At 50.4% G+C, this 23146-nt stretch overlaps 7 protein-coding genes across 7 annotated transcripts; 1 reads left to right on the forward strand and 6 right to left on the reverse strand.

Moving 5' to 3' along the window:
- Window positions 1-24: 24 nt before the first annotated feature.
- Window positions 25-1128, reverse strand: N7479_004088 (uncharacterized protein; the record flags this gene model as incomplete). Its single annotated transcript, XM_057251785.1, has 1 exon — window positions 25-1128. One exon carries the CDS (start codon window positions 1126-1128, stop codon window positions 25-27), a length of 1104 nt encoding a protein of 367 aa, XP_057111110.1.
- Window positions 1129-1492: 364 nt separating this feature from the next.
- N7479_004089 (40S ribosomal protein eS8) lies at window positions 1493-2233 on the reverse strand (the record flags this gene model as incomplete). Its single annotated transcript, XM_057251786.1, has 2 exons — window positions 1493-2024; window positions 2160-2233. 2 exons carry the CDS (start codon window positions 2231-2233, stop codon window positions 1493-1495), a joined length of 606 nt encoding a protein of 201 aa, XP_057111111.1.
- A 745-nt stretch (window positions 2234-2978) lies between these two features.
- N7479_004090 (DUF2470 domain-containing protein) lies at window positions 2979-3620 on the reverse strand (the record flags this gene model as incomplete). The annotated part of the gene is made up of 1 exon (XM_057251787.1): window positions 2979-3620. One exon carries the CDS (start codon window positions 3618-3620, stop codon window positions 2979-2981), a length of 642 nt encoding a protein of 213 aa, XP_057111112.1.
- Window positions 3621-5576: 1956 nt separating this feature from the next.
- Window positions 5577-6053, reverse strand: N7479_004091 (uncharacterized protein; the record flags this gene model as incomplete). Its single annotated transcript, XM_057251788.1, has 1 exon — window positions 5577-6053. One exon carries the CDS (start codon window positions 6051-6053, stop codon window positions 5577-5579), a length of 477 nt encoding a protein of 158 aa, XP_057111113.1.
- A 948-nt stretch (window positions 6054-7001) lies between these two features.
- N7479_004092 (uncharacterized protein) lies at window positions 7002-7682 on the forward strand (the record flags this gene model as incomplete). The annotated part of the gene is made up of 1 exon (XM_057251789.1): window positions 7002-7682. The coding sequence occupies one exon, from the start codon at window positions 7002-7004 to the stop codon at window positions 7680-7682; it is 681 nt and encodes a 226-aa protein (XP_057111114.1).
- Window positions 7683-8567: 885 nt separating this feature from the next.
- N7479_004093 (putative plasma membrane phosphate transporter Pho87) lies at window positions 8568-13732 on the reverse strand (the record flags this gene model as incomplete). Its single annotated transcript, XM_057251790.1, has 8 exons — window positions 8568-8713; window positions 8770-9892; window positions 9952-11143; window positions 11306-11728; window positions 11928-11934; window positions 12499-12874; window positions 12936-13322; window positions 13406-13732. The coding sequence occupies 8 exons, from the start codon at window positions 13730-13732 to the stop codon at window positions 8568-8570; spliced, it is 3981 nt and encodes a 1326-aa protein (XP_057111115.1).
- A 599-nt stretch (window positions 13733-14331) lies between these two features.
- N7479_004094 (guanine nucleotide exchange factor DCK1) lies at window positions 14332-22982 on the reverse strand (the record flags this gene model as incomplete). Its single annotated transcript, XM_057251791.1, has 3 exons — window positions 14332-15261; window positions 15367-15875; window positions 16628-22982. The coding sequence occupies 3 exons, from the start codon at window positions 22980-22982 to the stop codon at window positions 14332-14334; spliced, it is 7794 nt and encodes a 2597-aa protein (XP_057111116.1).
- Window positions 22983-23146: the final 164 nt, after the last annotated feature.

Below are 23146 nucleotides of genomic sequence, written 5' to 3' on the forward strand. Positions count from 1 at the left end.
ACCACCACCACATAAACCACCACTCTATACCCCAGAAACAGGAAGCTCCAAATCCACGACCCAAGGCGCATTCCTCGCCTCATAGTTAACAGTCATAATACTCCCATTAACAAAAAGCGTTTCCTCGCCAACCCGCAACGGCCGCTGCGCCCCATCACTAACATCACAAAACGCACCCCGATTCTCCAACATCTCCTCCATATCCCTCGGCACATCTTCAAGCCTAATACCACCAGCAGCCCCATCATCCCACACCCCACGCTGCGCACCCCACGCCTCATGGATATGACCGAAGAGGTACAGACGCGGTTTTGCGCGGCGCGCCGCGCGGAGGAGATTCTCACAGCCGACATTCAGATCAGGCGGGACCTGGTCCAGGACACCGGCCGGCGGGCCGTGGGTTAGCATGATGTCGATGGCTGGGTAATCGGGGACTGGGTTCTGCGGCTGTGGGAGGCCCGCGGGGGCGGGGTTGTATCTGTCTTCGTTACGGTCATATGCGAAGGCCCAATTGTAGAATTCTGGCTGGTAGGGCGAAGCGTAGACGGTGAATTTTGCACCTGTTGACAGGGTGAAGGAGTGGATTCCTTCTTCTAGGTATATTATTCCTGCGTTTCTAGCAGCCTCGCTTGTCCAGAGGGATTTAATAGAGCGGGCGTAGGCTTTTAGGGAGTCTGTATTTGGGGTTTTGGGTGTAGAGCTGCGTAGGGTGTCTTGGATGTTATCGTCTGAGAGCAGGATGGATTCCTCGCCCAGTTGCTCTGGGCGTTGGTGGCGGGTGTAGCCGAAAGAGGTGAAGTATTCTTCGTCGAGGGTTATGTCGTGGTTTCCTGCTATTACGAGCTTGAGCTCGGCGTCGGCGTCGGCGAGCATGGAGATCATTGCTTCGTATTCGACGCGGTACCCCACTTTTGTTAGGTCGCCGGCGTGGAGGAGGATGTTTGCTTTTGGGAGAGGGTAGCGATAGGCATGATCTGTTTTTTGTGGTGGGTGTGGTGTGCTGGTATGGGTGTCTGATATCATGCAGATGCGGGTTTTGATGGTCGCCATGTTGGCGGTGTTTGGTGGTGTTGGTGATCGAGGGAAGGTTGGGCTGTGGGGAGAGAGGGGAGATGGGCCGATAAGCATTGAGCTTGGACCGGAGATGTTTTTCCCTCCAACGAATATTTGTACTTTATGAAAAGAGCATTGATTAGTTTTAATAACGGATACAAATTGAAATATGTCCCTTCAACTCAAGTTATACTACGGTAATTCCGAGATGGGTGTAGATAGTACCTGATTCCAGGCCGCTGTATCCAACCGTTGTGTACTACGCAATTTTTAAAAAAAACGCAATGAATTACCAAGAAGACATGAAACTAGGAACAATTCCCATGGATTTGACGGCTCAGAGCTCTACAGACAAATTGCATCCTGTGGATGCTCCGATCATGACATAGCTGAAACTCCGATCCACCCGTTGCAACAACCGAATATTTTATTTTTTCGTTTACTTGCGGATAGCCTTCTGGTAGAAAGCAAGCTCCTCACCCTCCAGAATGTAACCGTCACAGCGGCCGGACTGGCCGGGGCGCGAGGCGACAACGGCGAACAGACGACCGGACTCGAACTGGCGCTCGATAGCAGACTCAGTCTTACCGGAGTCGGCGAAGCGGGCAGCCTGCTTCTTGGCGACGGAGGCGGACTTCTTCTCCTCCTCGGCACCCTCGGTCTTCTGCTGGCGTCTACGGCCGATGGGCTGGCCGTAGTGGGCCTCGTACCACTGACGGAAGGGGGCAGCGTCAATCTGGACAACGGCCGACTTGGTCAGGGTGTTTGTGCGGACCAGCTCGTTGTTGGAGGGGTGGAAGGACACTCCAATGACACGGGTCTTGCGGGAGATACCCTCGGAGCCCCACGAGAAGTTACCGGACTCAAGACGGAGACCACGGAACTTCTGGTTGCCACCACGGGTGCGGACAAGGTGGATGCGCTTGGTGCCAATACGGGTGTTGGCGGGCTGACGACCCTTCTCGAAGGCTCTGTAGGACAAAGAGATGTAAGAAACTGTGCATAACTTGTATATATCGAATCTTCTTCTTTTTTCTTCTTTCTCTTCTTCTTTTCATTCCAAAAAAAGAAACATTCAATCTCATGCTGGGTTGATAGAATCGTACCTCTTCTTGCGGTAGTGAGCGCGCTTGGCACCAGTGGCGCTGCGCTTGTGGCGAGAATCCCGAGAAATACCCATGTTTGCGATTGATGGAGGGGTCTAAGTCGACGGAGACAAAGTTAGATGTTGTTGATTGTGCGGACCTTCAAACAAGTTTCTTTCTTCCTTTCAATCCTTCTGTTTCGTCGCGAGCAACCGTATCAAATCAATTTTCGAATATCCAGATAGTCGGGCGACAGTCGTAGCGAAGTGGTTGAAGACCGTTCAATATGTTGAAAAAGCGAGACAGGATCGAATGGTTGATGTGGAGGAATTGAATACCGACGATCGAAATTGTTGGGCGCAGCGAACGAAACAGAATTTTTCGAAAGAAACCTTGCAGGAGTTGAGATAGCCGGATAACTCACCTCTAAATGTGCAGCCCTTCACCAGAAACACAAATTAGTTGTCGTAGGGTTGTCGTGGGAGTTTGAGGTCGTGGAGTCGCTGAATTTCGCAGGGCGCACTGTGTCGCTCGCTTGTGTAGTGCCCTAACTGACACTAGGCCAAATTGGGACTAGTGGCCCCAGTCACTGGATCTGGTCAGGTGATGTCTATCTACTGACTCAGCATACAGTCACGTGCGGTAATATTTACCAATGATCTGGAAGGGGCGATGAAACCCGAGCTGATCAAGTCATTTACATGTCAACGTTGTACAACATGGAACTTTCAATTGTCTTTCTTCCAGTTCCCTGCAATTCCGAAATTTATAAATTATAAACATGTAAATGGTCATTTTTTTTCTCTGCCACTAATTGCCACCATTTGACAATGCTACCTTCTAGTGGCGCTTGCCATTCTTCTTCACCTTCTGCTCCTTCACAAACTCCTTAATGCGCGCAAACGAACCATACCCCTCAACAAAGCACGACGCAATCCACTTGCACCACAAACCCGACAGAACAGGCACATTCAAAGGCTTCAACATCGTCACAGCCAGCGCGGTAGTCTCAATGATATGAATAGCCACGACGTAGGGCTGGATAATGTAGACGAAACGCGGAAGCCAGGGAATACGCTGGAGCCCCAAGTTCTCGTAGAGTGCCGAGCCGGGGCGCAGACTGCTGCGCATGAAGCAGGTGACATAGAGCAGGAAACACAGCCCAAAGATCACGGCGTGCAAACCGCGCGGGGCACGGTACTCTGTGAGTGTAAACTCGCTGCGACCCAGGCGTTTTAGGCTCTCCTTGTGCATGGCGACCATTCGGCCGCGTGCCTCCGAGTAATCCTTCATCACGGGGTCGATGGGGATGCTGTAGCGGGTACCGTTGGCGGTGATTATGACGTTTGAGGTGGTGATTTCTTCCATCTGGGCATTTTTGGCTTGGCTGGAGGTGATACCGCAATAAGCTTGTAGGAATAGTATGAGAGATTCTTGGTGGTCGGCATTCATGTGCTTGATGATGAAGTCTTTGGACGCCATGGTGACGGTATGGAGAGGGGTGCAAGGTGTATAGTGTCGGTTGTGCTGAATGTGTGCGAAACAGGTGAGACTGTTGGTATTTGAACTGAGTACAGAGTACAAAATACGATGTAAGAGTAACACACCGAGTTGTAGGAATCAGTGCCAAGACCGGGGCCTCGGCTTCGTACTTTCCGCATGTCCTGATTTTACACTATGTACATAGTACAGTCTCACAGCAAAAGTTTTAACAACACCCTGGCCCCACATAGATACCGCCTTCCTATTTAACCTACACCGCCATACGATAGTGACGCGGTATACAATATAGGCTCTATATAGCGCGTATATCTCGCGTTTCCCCCCTAATTTATCACTTTCCTTCTTTATATATACTTCTTACTCTCTTCTCTCTTACTATACCTGCTCGCTCAGAACTTACTCCAGCCCTTCGTGAAAGGATCTGTGAGCTACACTCTGCGGTTCATTGGGGGTATAGGCGGATACACCAGAGATATCCGTGGATTTCTATCTCAACAATTCGCTATACGATCAAGAAAGAATATAAAAGACGTGATGGCGTTTCGAAGCCGCGTTCTGGTCGACCTAAAAAGCTGAATACTACCGATAAAGTACGTCTTCTTGATGTTATTTCGGAGAATCCGCGGGTAACCCACGAAGATCTGCTTGCTGAGGTCTCTTATAAAGTCAAAATCGGCTCGATAAGACGCCTCTTGAATGCTGAGAACCTCCGAAAATAGAGGTGTAGCTGGCGTCCCTACCTTACGGAGGAACACGCGCTAAAACGTCTCCGCTGGGCTGTCCGATATCGTCACTTTACAAAGGAGGATTGGGCCCGAGTTTTCTGGTCTGATAAATATACGGTTGAACGTAGGATTGGTATCTGTCGAGAATAGACATTTATTCGCCCGAAAGACCAGCCGAAAGAAGGACAATGTCAAGGATTACCACACCGAGGGAAGCAAGTAAAGCAGATATTTTGGGCTGCTTTTTCAGGGGCTACACGTCGAATAGGCCTTATCCCGCTGTTTGGGGACCCTGAAGCTGAGCGTACGGGTATTACGGGCCTTATTATTGAAGAGTTATACCGGCAGATCCTACCTACCTTAGTGTCGAATGAAGGGGCTATTTTTCAGCACGATAATGCACCTATATATACTGCGCGCGTTGTTCGGGATGCTTTACGTGAGATAAATATTGAAGTTATAGAATGGCCACCACACTCGCCTGATTTGAACCCAATTGAAAACCTCTGGGCGTTGTTAAAAGCTAAGATATACGAGCTTCGACCTGACCTTATTTATATAGGGAATAATGATACGACAAAGGAGATACTGGTAGCGACAGCGCAGCAGGTATAGGATGAATTAGAGCTACGGTACTTAGAGCATCTCTCTGAGACAATGCCACACCGGGTGGAAGCTATCATTGAGAGCCAGGGGTGGTATACAGCATATTAGATTCCATAGTATGAATTTATAGAGGTTTTAGACCGGCAGTAACTTATATAATCAAGGGGGTGTGGGGCTAGGCGTTGTTAACACTTTTGCGTAGTCACTGTATATACACTAGTACTCCACTATTGATTCTATACTGTTGCACTGTGCACGATGCAAAGAAAATTGATTTCAACTCCATTCAATTGCCCAAGGATAATACATAGCAGTATACACTCCAGTGTATTGCACTGCACGCCATGAAAAAAACCAGTACACAAAAGCGAAAAAGATCCCGAACAAAAGGATATTAAATCAAAAACATGGCTCTATGAAAAAAGCATCAAAACAAAAGCATCGAAAAAAACGGATCACTCGTGACGACGTTGGATCTTCGTGATAGGATAGGATGGGTGATCAAGCCCTGTTGTTGATAAAACGCGATCAACTCCTAATTCGGTCTTTGAGCAGACATTCTTCAAAGGGTCTTGGGGGAGGGATTGCATGCCTCAGTTATTACTTACATGAGAGCTAGGGTGAGGTCACCATGGATGCGTGCCTTGAGCTCGACCTCGATTTCCAGATTCAGTTCCAATCTCAACTTCATGCCTTCCTCGTCCAGCATGGATTTCTCTTCCTTCTGGAGGACGTCCATGCCGCCGCTGGGCTTGAAGCTTGAGTTTTCATTCGAGTAGGGCTGTATGGCTTCATCGTCGGAATATTCGTAGTCGTCTTCGTCATATTCAGATCCGTCTGTGTAGTCGTCGTCGTCGTATTGGACGGGTTGTTTTTGTTTCTGCAGTGGTTTCTTCTGAAGTTGTTTGTTCTTCTGGGTCTTGGTTTGTGGTACTTCGTCCTCAGATTCGTCGGTGTAGTCATCGGCGCTGTCATAGTCTTCTCCAGAGGAGAGGTCCTCTTGCACGGGGAGCTTCTTGGGCTGGAGCTTCTTGGGCTGGAGCTTCTTGGGTTGCTCTTTGGTCTTTTCAACGGTCGCCATGATGGATGTGATGGATGTGATAGGACTAAATTATAGAGTATAGATGTGGGAATAGAATGATTTCAAAAGAGGAAAAAAATGTATAAAAGTAGATGGATATAACATCAAAACCAAAAGGAAAGAAAGGATATGATATTGGAAAAACGGCACAGACATCATTATCAAGTAGGGCCCATGACGTTGGGGGCTGTTCCTCGTCATTGTCAGATTGAAGAATTGGGCCAGGGGGCCGTGTCCACAGTGGAAAGTCGACGGTAAATGCTCGGAAAACTCCCAAGTGGCCAACTGGATATCCGCCTCATCCTCGTACAATCCGTGGAAACAATAGCAGACTCGTGCTCTGAACCAATGGTAAAGAGAAAAAAAAACCAGCGAAAAAACCAGGAACAGGTAAAATGGCCCTATGGATATATGAAGCTCATTGGTTGAAAATGGGATACTCTCATATACTTGAAGATCTTTTGACGTCGAGTGGCGTCATATTCCTTTTTTTATATTCCCTGTCTTCTGTGTCTTCTGTCTGTCGTCTAAATTAATTTGAAAGTGGAGATTAAATGTGTAGTCAATGCACTAAATTCGCCGAAGGCACATTTGATTGGTGAGACTATGCCACTCCATTAATCCTTGTCCCTCGAACGTCATACCCTCTTAGTGGACAGGACTGGATCAGAAAGGGCCCAACATATCTGACGAACCACAATAATCTTCCCATCTGACGTCGGAGGCGGCTAGATTTTATTTAGGCCCGGTTTTATCAGGTGGCGCCTCTTATGATATAAACAGTTGCACGAGTTCATTTACAATCTACATCATTGCCTACTATACGCACGATTACATAGTACTTCATTTATCCCACCTTGTGACGCTTGGTCCTTGACATCTCCTGTTCAAATCAATTCATATTCCCCTCATTCCCCCCATTGAAACAATCTTTCTTCTTCTTTCACTATGGCCGATCAAGAACAACTTCCCACACCTAATCCCGACTCAACACCCACAACCCCCAACAAACCCAAACGTGCCCCTCCCAAGCTAGGCAAGAAGTCACCCGCCAAGCAAGAACAAACCCCTCCCTCCTCCGAACAAGACCACGAAGACAAGCCCGAAGACAAACCCGAAGAGCCTGAACCCGTCAAACAACAAGAACCGGACTCCGAGCCCGAACAAGAAGCCGAGGAATCAGAACCAGAACCAGAACCAGAACCCAAGCCCGAACGTCGTCGCCGCAGACCCCGTCCCCGCCCCCAAGAATCAGACACCGAATCCATCCCCCGCGAAATGGAGCCCGAACCACAACCCCGCCAGCGCCGCGTCCGCCGCCAGCGCCGCCCAGAGCAACAACAAAACGGTCCGCTCGGCGGTCTTCCCGGCGTCGGCGGCACCGACCAGGCCGGCCAGCTCGTGCAGAATACAGCCGGTAATGCCCTGAACGGCGTGACTGGTAGCGCGGGCAAGGCTGTTGGAGGGATCCTCAATGGCGGCGAGGAGAAGAAGGAAGATGATGGCGGTCGTGATGAGCAGCTTCGTCTGCGGCTGGACTTGAATCTGGATATTGAGGTTCAGCTCAAGGCGAAGATTCATGGTGATTTGACGATTGGTTTGCTGTTAGTATCTCCCTTTCTGTTCTAACCCTAGCCGCCTACCTACCTACCGGGGGTTCTAACTCAATACTGTTGGTGCATTTCACTGACTGACATTCTAGTAATTAATCTTTGCCTGAAGCAAATAGAATGGAGTGTATATATATATATATCTGCTCTATCTTCAACATCTGGACCCCGTTGGACGGGGTAATGGGTGTGTCTACGGATACCTGAAATGACTTGTTTATGGGTTATGTTACGGTGATGCACGATGCATGGATTGTTTTTTATTTTTTTTATTTTTCATGTCTTATTTCCTTTTTGTCTTTTGGTTTTGTCTGCAGCTAGGCCTATCTCCCTAGATCTGGCCTCGGACTGTGGTGTCTTGCGGTGTACAGTACTTAAGCCTTTCTTATAAAGTATCTGAGTCTGGGAAATGGAATAATGAACTAGGCTTTTGTGCTTGTTTTTCTTTGATGCGGTGTAAATTGAAAGTAAAAGATCAAGGCAACATGGAAAGAGAATTCCCTAGACCTTACACAGATTATTGACTCTTAGACGTCATGCAGGCGTGCATCTTTTCTTAGAAATCTTAAGAAAGTCGGACAGGTGTAACTGTTTCTCATATTGGGGTGAATCCATTAGAATGAAATATACATATGTATGCGTTAAACACTCTAGACAATCATCTAGTCATCTATCATTTGTGCAACAAAGAAACCAACCCAACGGAGAACCATGCCAAAAGAAAACATAAACACAAGAAATCACCACAGCCAGACCGAGAAAAGAGTAGGTAATACACCCTAACACAAGATGAGTCGTACATTTCATATATCTCTTTTCTTTTGCATCGTATATAAACCGATCTAAGCCCAAAAAAACAAACAGCCACCTCTTTAAAGCGTCACGAGACCACCCATCATAGATCCTACAATCCCGCAACATACATCAGTCCATATCCAAGTGTGACAATCACCACAAAGGACATGAGACTGGCCGGGATGCCGCGGGTGAGGAAATGGCGGACTTGGAGGTATCGCTGGCCTGTAGTGGGTACTTCGGTCATGATAGCAGCTAAGGACAGGTTAGCAGAGAGTTCATTCCATGTAAGTGGGCTAGAGGAAACATACTCATATTAGGGAACCCACTTGTTGGCAATGCCATCGCAACAGAGCACATCAATGCACTGGCCATGACCAACAAGTTGGGGTGAGGGTCTTCCATGCTAACGCCGATCTGGCGGACAAGCGGCAGGATGATAAGGGCTGCGACGGTGTGCGAGATGAAGGTTGCCATGACGAGGATGAGAGAACAGAAGACTATGAGGACACCGTAGAGACTGAGATGCTCGACGCGGGCGGTGATTCCAATCGCGATTGTTTGCAGCAAGCCTGATGAGGTCACGGCCTTGCCAAGACACAGACCACCGGCGGCGAGGATGATGATCGTCCAGAGGAAGTTGTTGAAGTCCTCTTTGTTGAGGATTCCGGTGCCGAAGAAGAGGACGAGAGGGATGATGGCGATGACACCCATGTCACCGAATATGTGCTCGAGCTGGTGGCTGACGCACCAGAGGATGATCGTTACGATGGTGACAATGCTGACGAAGTACTGCATGCCGGTCCAGCGGTCCTTGACGGGGCGGAAGGGCATCACGGTTGTGTTGCGGCCGGGACGGAATGTCACCAGCAGCAGAGCCCAAATGAGGAGAATGGAGATGATACAGACGGGCAGTGCGATGAAGAACCATGTGCCCCAGCTGATGTTCGGGTTCATGTTCTGCAGGGCAATGATGTTCTGGGGGGAGGCAATTGGGGACGCTGCACCACCGACATTGGCAGCTAACGCGATACCCAGCACAAGTGCCTTGGCAAAGTCTGACTCGGGAGGCATATTACGTAGCAAAGGCTGGATGATCGAGTAGCAGAGCACGGGAGATGCAACATTACTGATCCACATGCTCAGGAACATGCTCACAAACATGTTGGTCAAGAGCACCACGGATGGCTTCGATCCAGCTTTGCTCAGCACGAACATGGCCATGCGCCGTGCGATATCGTACTTGGACAGCGCCGCTGCGATCGAGAAGCCACCTAGAAGCAGCATAATCACAGGAGTCCACATCGCCGAGAACACCTTGCCGACTGATTCCTTGGGTCCCAATCGAGTGGGAGGCTCCTCGTCTGACCGCATGATGCCTAGAGTCACAACCAGGAATGGGATAAGAAGCGAAGTGACAAACAGTGGAATAGCCTATCACTCGATGTTAGCATTCAATGTAAGCAAAAACAAATACAAACAGCATCGCATACCTCAGTAGCCCACAAAATACTAACGAGGACCAGCATAGCCAAGCAGTTCTGCTCCTCGGGAGTGTCCATAATCTTCACAGACAGCACTGCGCCGAAGATGGCGACGCTAAATATCAAAGTACCAAAGCTCAAGCTGCAGAGCCACAACGGGAACTGGAACCGACCAAGCGGCGTCGATACCTCCTTAGTAGGTATCTCATTCTTGTCACCCTGGCGACGTGCAGTGGCCGGGTCCTCATCGCCACCCAGGAGGGTCCGACGGATACCAACATTAGCGGCCTGCGCACGGCGTTCGATCTCGATCATCTCACGCCAGACAGTGTTCCGCTCCCAGACGACATGTTCACGCAGATGCAGACGCAGCTCGCGCCTGGCAAACTGCCTATTGTTTTTCGTGACGATGCTCGCGTACACACCCTCCACGTTCTCGATATGCCGATCGATTGCAGCCATGGTGCTTTCGGTGAAAGGTGGCGCGGGATGGACAACAGAGGCTAGATAGTCTCGGCGCAGGTTGCGGTACAGGGTTTTGTCGTACTTCTTCAGGGCCTTGGCGAAACCAGTCTTGTTCAGCTCGATGAAGGAGCGAAGTTCGCAGAGCGAGACGTAGGACTCGATCAGGCGCTTCTTCAGTGATATGCCGGTATTGTAAAGAGCGAGGAAGTCCTCGTCGTTGAGATACGACTCGTGCGGCTCTCGCGTGGTCGATTGTCCGAAGTAGGAAGAGTCTGCCAGATCCTCCGTGCCAGACTCGCCATCGGTCGACTGCATCAATCTCCGGCGCTGTGTGAGGTTCATCGGGGACCGGTCGTCGTCACTGTCGCCGCCTTCTCTTTCATCGTCCGCCATAGAGTCATTGCTCACACCACTAGACCGCCGGCGTGAAAGCAAGGTATTACCATTGCGGCGGGAGCTTGCCTTGATGATTGTCTCGCTCACGGGGTCCATATTAACACCGTCCGTCTCGGAAATATACACATCAGCATCTTTGATAAGCTCATCGACGAGTTGGAAAATCTCCGCCTCCTTCTTCTGATAGAAGGAACAGATCTTATTCATCTCGATATCAAGAGCCCGTTTAAAGACCGCATCTGGGTCACTCGGGTGAACACCGCCCAGCAACGGAGCAGACTCTACATCTGGGGCCGACGGACCCTCGACGCGATTGACCTGTTTCTCAAGGGTGTAGATCCTAGTTCACGAATGCAACGTTAGCACCATCCAATTATCCGACCCGGTCATAGCCACGCCTCGGTCCTGTGCAATGTGACACCAATTCCGATCCGGGAATCTGTATGTACACACTAACACAGCCACAAGGTCCCACGACTAAGCCATAAGCGAAACAACTTACAATTTCTTCAAATTGCTATACGCGATGTAATTGGAGCTCCATTCGGGCACAGCGTTAAACTGCACACTATGCGAGAACTTCATCTTGGCTTCGGAGTCCGGATTGACGTTCCCGTGCGATGCGTTATGAGCGCGACGTCGGAGAGCCTCAGCCCAGAACCTAAGACGAGAGCCCTGCGGGCGAGACTGCTCGAGCTCTAATCTCTCCTTCGATTCTCCGGCACCGATATCAAGGCCCGCAAATGGCTGCGAGGCTGCGGCAGGGTCAGACCGCCTAGTGCTTTCTTGGGATTGGTCTAAGCGAGCGCGGCCAGATGCGCTGGTGCTTGCGGTGTGGGAGGAAGGGCGGTAGTCGACGAGTTCAATGGATTCGTTGCGCACGGTAGGAGCCACCGTCGAGGGAGGAGGCCGGAGGGGAGTCGGCCTAGGTCATCCAAGGGGTGGAGAGAGAGACAAGGCCGAGCAGAATGTAGGAGTGGACTCTCTTGTGGTGGGGGGCGCGAAGAGGACCGAAAATCCGGGTCAGCTGGAGCTTAGGGTTGCACTGGTTATGGTCAAGTCGGCAATGATATATTGCGGGGCTCCGTTGATTAAGGCGTATCTTGTAGCTGGTTGGAATCTACCTCGAGACTGTAGATATGTAAAATATTGAACGTCTTGGAGTGTTTTTTTCCTTATCTGACTTCAGGAACAGTTGCGCTGCTCCAGGTCAGGGCTCAAGCTAAAATGCAATTAGGTAAGCGTGCTGTGAGGGCGGGGGCCTATCAGACAATGTTATATACAAAGCACTGGGAGAGCATACAGAACAAGGTTATATGGGGGTTGATGTATAGCAATTGATATATGCAAGGCATGCGAGTAAGTTTGTTTCAAGGCAGGTGGCCCCCAATAATAGAAAATGTACGGAGTAACACTAGGGAATAAGCGCCATGCCTATATAGGACAATGATATGTACGAAGTCATAAGCCACAATAAAAACTCCGCATAACAACAAGGGTCCAATTCGGAGAATTCAATAAATCCATGAAGAACAAATGTCAATTTTTTTTTTTTGACCAGACTATATAAATGTACATATGCAGAAGTGCTCAGAGATACAAGACAAACCCCAAAACCCAGATAGAAGAAATACAAGCCTCCAAGGCCAATTTAGCGACGAACGTTAGTATTCAAGTTCGCACGACCAGAGATACCAATCTTGTGCTGCTGGTCTCTCTTCTCCCAGACACCGCTACGACCCTCTGCAACGGCGACCACCTCGGCCGCAACACGGTTCGCAAACAGCGCATCGCGTCGCTTCTCCGACGCATCAATAATCCACTTGATCGCGGTACGGCGACGCTGGCGCAGAGTTAAGGGGTGGGGGATCTGCACGGCAGTACCACCACCAGCGATACCCTTCTGCTGACGAATTCGGAAAAGAGGTGCCACGGAGTCGACGACGAGAGTGAGGTAGAGGACGGGGTCGAGGGGAAGCTGGGAAGCTGGGGGAGCTCCAAGGAGACGGCGACGAGGGTTGATCTGGGGAGGGGAGGAAGTGCGGAGATGATCCAGAATAAGAGACATGTTCTAGTATTCGTTAGTTAGACAATTTTCTTACTCAAACATAAACGGGAAAAGAAAACCATACCTTCTGCGCCTTGGTCAATTTCCCACTTTCCATCATCATCTTAGTGAACTGATCCTGCATGGTATCGTAACGCTTGCGGAAGTTCAATGTCTTCAAGTCCTCCGGGACAACAGGCGCATCGAACTTAAGCCCAGGGTTCTCCTCAAGAGCCTGACCCTGCACCTGCTCAATCATGCTAGCAAGAGCAGCAGCAGCCTCGTCACTAGCACCCTCGAGTCCAGGCATACTCGAAATAATGTCGGACTCATTGTTAGGCTGAACGCCATGCAGATCGTTCATAAGGCTCCTGGCGGAAGTCGAGAACGAGCGCGAGCCACCGGACTTCTTCAATGCGTCCCGCATAACCTTCGGCATGTGCTTCATGGCATCCTTATCGCGGCTGAGGATCTGTTCCAAACAGTTAACAACCATATCCAGCGATATCTGCTTTCCGGCAAGATCTAGCAGGCGGATTATGCATTCTTCCTCACCTCCTCAACAGGTGATCCCTGCTCCAACTCCGGAGAAGAAGGAACGCCATCACAGCGCTTTTCCTTATCCATAATTCGGGAGATCTCGTTGGCCTCCTCGGTAACATCGGGCAGCTGATCGGCAGTCGGGAAAGTCTGCTCGTCAGGCTGGGGCGCGACCTTCTTATCGCTCGAGGAGTTCCATCGACGCTGGATGGGTAGTGACTGCACGGCGCGGAATCGGACGGGGATGGCGATGCTCCGGGGAGAAGACAGTGCGGGAGTCGTGGATTGGCGCAGGGCCGAGACGGCCTTATTGGCTGTGAAGAGGTTGAGTCGAGGCGCCATGGTTACGGTTGTGGGAATTGGCCCCTGTATATTATTGAGATTGGGGGTCGAGATTAACCGGCCTGTTTTGGGAAGTTTGCGGTCTCGAGCAAATTTCCGGTATACTTATGTAAGCGCCAAGGATTTCCAACGATGTGAGGTCATGGAAATGTACAATGAAAACAGGATTGAGGGGTTCTGGAGAACATCGGTCTGAATTATGATGAAAGGGGAAAAACTAAGCTTCGATGCATCTGTCCAGGTCTACAAAGTATATATGAAGAGGAGGCTGTTTCTGTTGATTCCAACTTAGTATTTAGCGTATATATATTTCTGCAAGTATATAATGTCGATATAGAAATGTATCAACTAACTCACTTCTACTATTCATTTGACTACTTTTTTTTTGGCTACTATTAACAAATTCTTATAGAAGTATATACCCACAGATGCAATTTTGACTACGAAGGTACTTATAAACAAACACGTTTGCCATATAATACAAGAAAACACAGCAGACGCTTGGGGATGAAGAATGAAACAAACAAAAGAGAAAGCCTCAGAGAACGACAACCTCCACAACCCGAAAATTAAAACCGAAAATAATTCCAAGCCATATTCTAGCTGGAGATATCATCAGGATAGACGTAGAACGCCAAGGCCAGAATGATATACATGCCGAGACACATACCACCCTCCAGGTAATTGGACTTTCCATCCTGAATCAGCAAGGTGACAACCAAACCGGAAATAAAGAACGCAACAGTCTCGAAAGTCTGGAAGTGCAGTGTCATCTCGATACCCATGATCCAGCCCAGAATAACCAAGAACGGTGTCACAAACAACGCAATCTGCAAGCTGCTACCAATAGCAACACCGATCGCGAGATCCATCTTATTCTTGTACGCAACGACAACGGCAGTCACATGTTCTGCGGCATTGCCCACAATCGGAATCAGAACCAATCCAATGAACGTCTTGCTCATGCCTGTCGTCTTTACTAGGGGATCGATAGCATCGACAAGGTAATCAGCGCAGATAGAGACGAGGATAGTCACGATGACAAGAACAACCGCGGCAGCCCAGGGGCTGAGAATACGCTCTTCTTCTTCCTCCTCCTCCTCCTCCTCAGCGCCAGCGATGTGCTCGGTATCGCTGCTATTGGTCTCCTCGAAGAGGTCGGAGTGGGACCGTAGCTGGAACCAGAGGTACATGACGTAGATACCCAGCAAGATGATCGAGGTACCGTGCGACAAGATGAGGATATTGTGCTGCGCATCGTCGGTCCGATTTGCGCTATTGGACTTGGCGTCTTTGTTATTCGAGATCGCGGCATAGAGGGTAGCAGGGATGATAAGCGAAGCGGACGCCACAGCCATGAGCGAAGACATGGTTGACGCCACAGTGGTGTTGAAAGACTGTTCGCGGTAGCGAAGTCCACCGACGAGGAAGCAGCATCCCAAGACGAGCAGGATGTTAGACAGAATGCTACCGAGCATGCTAGCCTGAACGACACGAATCTGGCCCTGTCTCAGGGCAATGATACTGACCTATCAGAAACAAAAGCAAAATTAGCATCCCAAATTGATAGGTATCATCCCTCCGTTACCAGTTCGGGCATTAATTTTGAGGCTGGGGGGGCTTGGCAAACTTACAATGAGTTCAACAGCATTTCCAAAAGTGGCATTCATGAGGCCGCCAAGTGCTTGGCCTAAAGTAGCAGCCAGCTCCTCGGTAGCAAAGCTGAGCAGCGAAGCGAGGGGAACAATAGCAAAGAAATTGAGAGTAAAGACAGCGGTTGAGTTCCATTCGAGAGCACCGGCAATAATGCCCAATGGCACGAAGATAAGTAGGACATTGACGTAGTCACGGACGATGGTCCTCCAGGTTAGATGGACGACGTGCATCGGCCAGTGCACCCAGGCACGGCTATCCTTGGGGTGGTGGTGGTGTCCTCCATGATCGGTGTGCTCATGAGGAGCGATGCCATCGAAGGAGCCATGACGTGCATCGAGGAGTCCTGTTCGCTCACCGTGTAGGGAGGCGTTGTTTGTAGAGCTCATTCTTCGAGGGCCGAATGTATGGCTTCGGAAGTTGGAACGAAAGTTAGGGAGAGCTGAATATGGAATTTTTTCCCGAGTTAGTTCTGGAGAATATCCGTTACCTGAACGGATTTGAATGTGTATAATTTTTAGGGGAGACTTTCACAGAAAGCCGGAAAGGAGCGGATGGGGGAATGAGAGAAGGGGAGAAGAGAAGAGTATATCAACCCACACATAATAACCAAAAGCTTCCAAGAGATTGAAATGAATAAGTAGTGGATTTTCAGCCACTTTTCTTTCTTAGCGATTGTAACATGAGATTTTCATGAAATCAAGGTTAGCACAGCCTGTTGATGTCGGGAATGAGAGAAGTGGAGGCCCAAATTGGTACGGTGTGGCCCAGTCAGTGGGGAGAGGGGAGCTATGACGACCCACTCTACACCTGTTTTACCAAATTTTTAATAATTTGATTGGCTGACAATCAATGCCAAGACCAGCACTGCCACAGTCAACGATGGAATGCACGGACAATAAGTTTCTGAGATCCACGGTTGACGACTTTAGACTTTATACAACATTACACGTATTGAATTATACATAACACAGTATGTATATGTATATGTATGGAAATAGATTGGACGTGGATATAGCACAATATAGCACAATATGGTATATCTTTGAACTCCAGTAAAAAGAACCCCCACATAATAGAAAAAATAATAGCAAAGAATACATCAGGGTAGTAAGTCACATCAAGAAAAAAAAAAAAAGTAAGATGAAAGGAGAGTCAAGACAAAACAAAAAAATGAGGTATAAAGGATCGAATCGAAAAAAAACAAAAACAAGGGTGATCATTACTCCTCTGGCAGCGCACCATTGGCTTTAAAATCCATCCGACTGCCCTTGCGACCAACACCCTTGAGCATACTGAAACGACGGAACACCGAATCCCGCATCCCACTATTACTATTATTCAAAACAGGGGACAAAGGCGCCGTCCCATTTGTAGTGGTCATAGTCATCGCATTACTCTCCCGCGTGACAGGCCGCGAATAATCGCGCGTGGACGGGAGTGTTGACCACCCACCACTCGAAGCGGGCGCAGCCCGTTCCGTGGCTGCATTATTGGTAGGGCCGTGGTGTTGGGAGCCAGCGCGGCTGCGGCCGTCATGGGAGCGGGGGACCGTGTCGCGAGCGGCATTGTGCGTGTTCAAGGAGGTCTGGGATTCATGGGTGACGGATGGCGAGGAGCCGTGCTTTGTCTTGTCGCCGCCGAAGAAGCTGCGGCGCTTCTCGCTTCGGCCGCCGCGGGACTGGTTGGTTGTGCGGCTGTGGATCGTGGCCGTGTCGTCGTCGATGTTTTCGTCATGTTCATCCACTATCTGGCCCTTGCTGTCGGATTGCTGGATGGTGAAGATGGAGTTGGTGGCGCCGTGGGATCGCTTGAAGGGGTTGATTATGCTGATCCGTTGACTGACAGATTGTCTGTCGGAGCGCTTGCGTGTGTGGGCATTGCCTCGCGCTGCACGGTCTTGCTCTGAACTGACGGCTCGTTGGGTAGGTGGTGGCATTCGGCGGTTGTCGTTCGAGGGGGATTGGCGGGCTGTTTGTGTGGGCGTAGGTGATGTGTACTCCAGTGGAGCTGTGATGAAAGAACTCAACTCGGGCTCGAAGACATCTTCGAAGCGCCGAAGCAGTTCGGCCTGGGTAGCTTGCTGGGCGGGACGCTGGTAAAGAGACAGTGCGTGTTTGATCGCCAAGGCGTGGTCGATGAGTGCAACGGAGAGTGCAGTCTCCATGGGGTCCACAGGCTGCTGTGTTTCTTGGAACTCTTCATCGTCTTCATTAATTTCCTCAAGCAGTTTGTTCCTTGCCGTCTCCGCATCGGATAGGAATACGCGATACGAGGCTACACAGTTCGAGGTGGACAATTTGAGCTCAAGGAGTGATTCCAAGGCGTCAGTCAGATTAGACAGGCTAGAATCCTCACCCGACGCAGCACGGCGCCCAATAAGCTGAAGCTCTTGTGTCTTGCGCCACGTGCGCTCAATGGCAGTCTGCAGAGGCGACAGAGCAACCCCCTGAACAGAAATAATCTCACTACGACGGAGGATATTCGGGAAAGCTTCCGAGACAGTGAAAATGAGCTTTTCAACGAACTGCTCACGGGGGTCGGAGCTGGTCGTGTGCCGTCGCGAGGTGGCAGAGAAGCGAGACGGATCCGAGATCAGCAGGTGCTCGCGGACAGAGGCCGGAACCTTGGAGCGCTGGTAGACAGGATGAGAAACATCGCGATATGCGCTGACGGCACTGATTTGAAGGAACTGGCCTTCGTAGTCAGGAATCTCGCCAGTAGACATGATCTGCGCGGTAGGGTGATCCCGTTGCATACGATCCACGAAAGAAGCCATGCGTTCTGTCGGAGACGTCTCAAAGATGAACTCCTTGTCACGCAGGCCGGGAGGGAATCCAAGACCCCTGTAGGCCACACGGAAGTAACGCGGGAATTGTTTTTCTCCCTTGGCAATAGAGTCGTAAATTCGAGCTATGGAGCTTTGGGCTCGAGAGAGCTTGGCAAAATCCATTGTCGTGTGCTCATAGTGCACTGCGAGTTCTTTGTAGCAAGTCAATGCTGGGCCCCAGGCCATGGCATTTTCGAAGTTCTGGATAACGGCGAAGTACAAAGCCTCTCTCCGTTCGAATGAATTTTGAGCTGGGAATGCAGGTGTGAGCAGCTCCGGCATAGGCTTGGTGAGATCCCATTCGTAGAGGTCGGCATGGAACTGAAGGGCAAGACCTGCTTCGGTGAAGTTGCCTGCTGCGGCCTGAGCGTCGGCAAGTTCATGAACGTAACGAATAAAGATATCCTCACGACCCATGTCCTTCATATATTCCATCAGTTTCAGAGCGTGCAGACTCTGGGTTGATGCACCACTCTGAGAAGCCACCAAAAGATCCAAGAGCTCATCGACTGTTCCGACAAGACTCTTGACAGCATTCGACAATAGATCATCAGATATCGCGTCATTCTGGAATAGATCCAACAGCTCGCCGATGAAAATCTTCTGGCTCACGCTCTCATTCATCTGCTTGGACTTGAATAGGATGTCCAGACTAGAGATGATCTCCGTTTCAATAATGGAGATATCCTGGTTCAGATCCCATTCACTCAGAATCATCGTCTGCAGTATCTGAACAGCAACGTGTCGCAGCCCCTCGTGGACACTGAGACACAGACCAATGATGGGAGGAACCAGGCCAGGAACATACTGGACCTGATAACCGCCCAACCTTTTCAGATTGAAGCGCTCCCTCTCATCATCCGTGGTCTCCCAACCAATGGCTTCCCAGGTGGACTGCAACAAGTCTGCACCTTGCTCGCGCACATCGCCAGCAATCTTCCAGACAGCGCGGCGCTTCTGCTCGGGGAAGGTCTCGAGCGCAAGGACATCGCTAGAAATCACCTTCAACAAAGTTGTGAAGAATGACTCCCACAGCTTGGTATCAAATATATCGGCATCATCCGGTGCCGGAAGGAGTTTATCAGTTAGTAACACAGCAATATGTTCAAGACTTTTGATAGTTGCGCGGTGGTTGTACACATGAATACTGAACCAGGTCTCGGGATAAGCCTCGCAGTCGAGGATAGAGTTGTGGGACTCAAGAGTTTGAGCAATAAATAATGCAAGCTCTAGTTCTTTCATGGAGGGAAGCTTGGGAGATGCGATCTTGGAAATGGCAGCCATGAGCGCAGACAGTTCGACCAAAGACTCATCGAAGCTTTGAGGAGTCCTGGCAGTCTTCATCTGGAATGGGAAAGCCTTGCTGAAAAGCAAAGACAGATATTCGGTCTCATCTACTCCCTCGGTGGAGATCGCACAGTAAGAGGCAACGATGCTAGGCATGAATCCATAAATCAGACGATCTGGCTGGCTGAGCAATTGAGCCACGATTGAGCTGCTCAGTCGCACCTGATCACGATACAAATCCGAGACGCCCGAGGTGGAACCCCAGTATGGAGCCAGCCAGCCAATACAGCTGGAGATCAAGGTTTGTCTCTCCTCGCCAGAGTTGAAAACGTCAAATAGGGTATAGTTCTGGATGAGAACCAGCTTGTAGAGTATCAACATGCCGGTGACATCCTTGCATGAATCCATGAAACTCAGAGCGATCATAATCATTTCATCTTTGTTCAAGACGCTGGAGAGCTCAGGGAGCCACGTGTGGAAATGTTGAACAACCAGTGTTTTGCTACCCACCAAAGCCGGCGAGGAGTTTTTCATCAAAGTCTCCAGAGCCTTGAAAATGGTATGCATGTCTCTGTTGAAGGTGGATTGGACTGTGGTGATTCCAATGCCTTCCTCCTTGGCCTTTTGCTGCTCACGAGCCTTGATGATGAACTTCAATAGATGGCGTCCCACCTTGAAGGCAGCGCGGAGACTGCGAGACTGTGTACTGTCCGTCGCCGCGTGCAAGAGACGTAAGTAGCTTCGAATAAGACATGGGGTGACGAATGGGAAATTGAACTGCTCATCGGCGTAGCGGTCGACCAGCGGGCCTAGGTTGTATCGTCGATCATGAACAATTCCCAGAACGGTGACCAGGTTGTTGAAAATCAAGTTCTCGTATTCTTCATTACCAGCATTATCGACCAGGATTCCGAACAGCGCATCAAAGACACCACTGAGCTGTTTGACAATCTCGATCTCCGGAACAAAGAGTAAACGCTTCAATGTATCCAAGACCTCGCCCACTGGTCGCTCTCGCCAGTTCAGAAGACTTAGAATGACTTGGTCCTGGGAGTACTCTGTGCTGCAGAGATGGGTTTCAAGGAGTAAAGTGGCCAATGGACCCGTCACAGCTTCATCTTTGGCGGATTCATTCTTGCCGAGTGCACTCCATGGGAGGTTCAGATAAGCACCCTTTCCATTCTCAATGCTAGATGTCTGCTTGTCATAAGCATGCAACAGCAGAGAATGACGTCCATCTCTAATGAAAGCTTGCTGGTCCCAAAGGGGCATCCAGGCAAGAGCGAAGGGGAATTCTGGTGCATCTGCAACACTCATCACCATGTGCGAACCAGGGATTTGTTCCGTGGGAATCTTGAGGCGAATTGTCTGGTTCCAAGGCGTGCCTCGCTGGGCGACTGTAGTGCGCCATGCTGTGTTCGAGGTATTGGATGACGAAGGGAAGACACATTTGTCTATCCGTGCTCCTTTAGCATCACGCACTTCGAGAGTGAGTTGAAGATTGTGGAGTCCGGTGGTCGCCTGTAGAGGAATTTGACCAGCCTGAGGATGAGACAGGAGAGCATCCGTGGGGAACACGGCCTGAGAGAGCGTCACGTAAATATCGGATCTTGGCTTCGTAGGAGCCTTGGAGAATCCAATACGCTGTGTCTGTACGACATCGTGCAGTATGGTAGGGTTCTGACGGATCAGGAACTCGGAGTCACTACTGACAAAGGGGCGTAGATGGAGGTGCAAACGGGCCGCGGGATCGGCACGCACATACCGGCCGGTGGGACTAGGAAGCAAGGCGCGGATCAACTTGTCAAAGCCATCCGTCAGCCCCTCACCATCTTCCCCGTCTCGACGGGGCGACCAAATATTGATCACCTGCTCAGCGTCCTTATCCTGTCGGAGGATCGGCGAGATCTCCAAGATCCCAACGCCAACGGTGCGGATCGCCGAGACCTCCTTCGTTGGGGCGGGTTGAGGGGTGCTTGGCTCTTTGACGCTGGATGCACTGCTCGATGATCGTGGAATCCCTTGGGTAGTGGGCTTAGATTGTTGATCGAGGCTCGGTCCGCGTGGCTTGGCCGTCCACATCATGCTGCGTCGCGTCCTCAAACTGCCCTTGACGGAGGGTTGAATGCCTCCATTTGTCGTGGCCTTGGGTGAGATCGGGCTGTCTCGTGAGATTGATGGCCTCGACACAGGAGTGGTATCAGCCGTGGATCGCGTCTCTGGGGCACGAACCCAAGCAACTAGATAGAGCTGCCGCCCATTCGCGGACCCATCTCCGATATCTGTTGCGGCCAGCTCGGTGAACAGTGTCTTCAGTTTGCTGCTTTGGCTCATGTTGATGAACTTATCAGGAGACGGAATATCTAAGCTAAAGGTCTCAGATAATGGACTGAGTGCACCGGCATCTGATCGTGAAAACAGTTGAATTCCAATGGTCAGTTGTCCCGGCGCATTCCCTGACACCGCATTGATTTCCAGCAGCAAATGGTGAAGTGCTGTAGCATCGGATGTTTGGGTGGGACTGGAGTCGAGCATACTCATCTCGGACTGCAGCTTTGCCAATTGGATAGCGGAGTCGTCACCCGTTAGCAAACGGCCTCTCTGTTCCGGATCGCGAACAATGACGTCCCCGCTGAGCATTTTGTTTGCCTTGACAAGTTTCCAGACTGTCTCGTCCCGCAATGCCTCCTTCTCCTTTCCAGTCAGAACATTGTGGAGTAATTGTCGTCTCGCAAAGTCCAGCTCTTGTACAATGTTCGACATTTCCTCCAACACATCATACCGGCGTGCCAGAAGCAGTTCATGCAAATTCGTCGAATGCCATTCGCGCAGACACGATGCGATCTCGTCGACTAGCGGCTCGGTGAGAGAAGTCGGAGTTTCATCACCGATCTTAAGCATCGGGACCGGGGCAGCAGGTTTGGGCGCATCGGGGTCGCGAGGAGCAAAGGAGACAGGCGTATGCGGGATGGAGCCCGATCGCCATTGTGGACTTGCCTGGTTTGATCCATCGGTCTTGTGAATAACAATCTGGGAAGGCTTCCCCTTTCTCGCAAAGACAACGTCCGACACTTCGCCAACAGCCTGGAAGTCATTGGCGGAGTAAGTGAGACTATTTCTGGACATCAAGTCTCCATCCCAGCCGGGCAATGTCAGTCGATCGATGCTTCCCCGATCAGCATTTAGTAGTGCCTTATATCCATCGCCGTCGCCTAGCACCTCTCTAATCTCAACGCAGTTCCGCGGGAAGATACCTGAGAACACGCGAGCTTCGAGGGTCTGGCCTTTGGTGCTTGTCAAGCCAGCTAGCAATGAGGGCGGCGCGACCAAATAGCCTCGGCACCACTCACCGTCGGTCCCTCCTTGTTCAATTATGTAGAGCTCATCGCCAAGCTCCAATGGTAGATCCGCCGGGGAAGACGGGTTGAAAGGGTATATGGCCACAGCAAAGGCGATACGAGGCAGCGGCCGCCAGGGCATAGCTCTGTTGTGAATCGCTCGACGCGATTCGAGCTCGAGACACTGGATTTGAGGCGTGCCAGTCCCCGCAAATGGGTCTCCGATCGCAAGGTTTGCGGGAATGGATTTTCGGGGGGTGTAGATCAGTTCGAGGAATGTTCGTTTCGGTCAATCGAAGGCCACAT

Source organism: Penicillium vulpinum (assembly GCF_028829585.1).
Source record: "Penicillium vulpinum strain IBT 29486 chromosome Unknown utg000002l_segment0_segment0, whole genome shotgun sequence".
In the NCBI taxonomy this organism is placed as follows: Eukaryota; Fungi; Ascomycota; class Eurotiomycetes; order Eurotiales; family Aspergillaceae; genus Penicillium; species Penicillium vulpinum.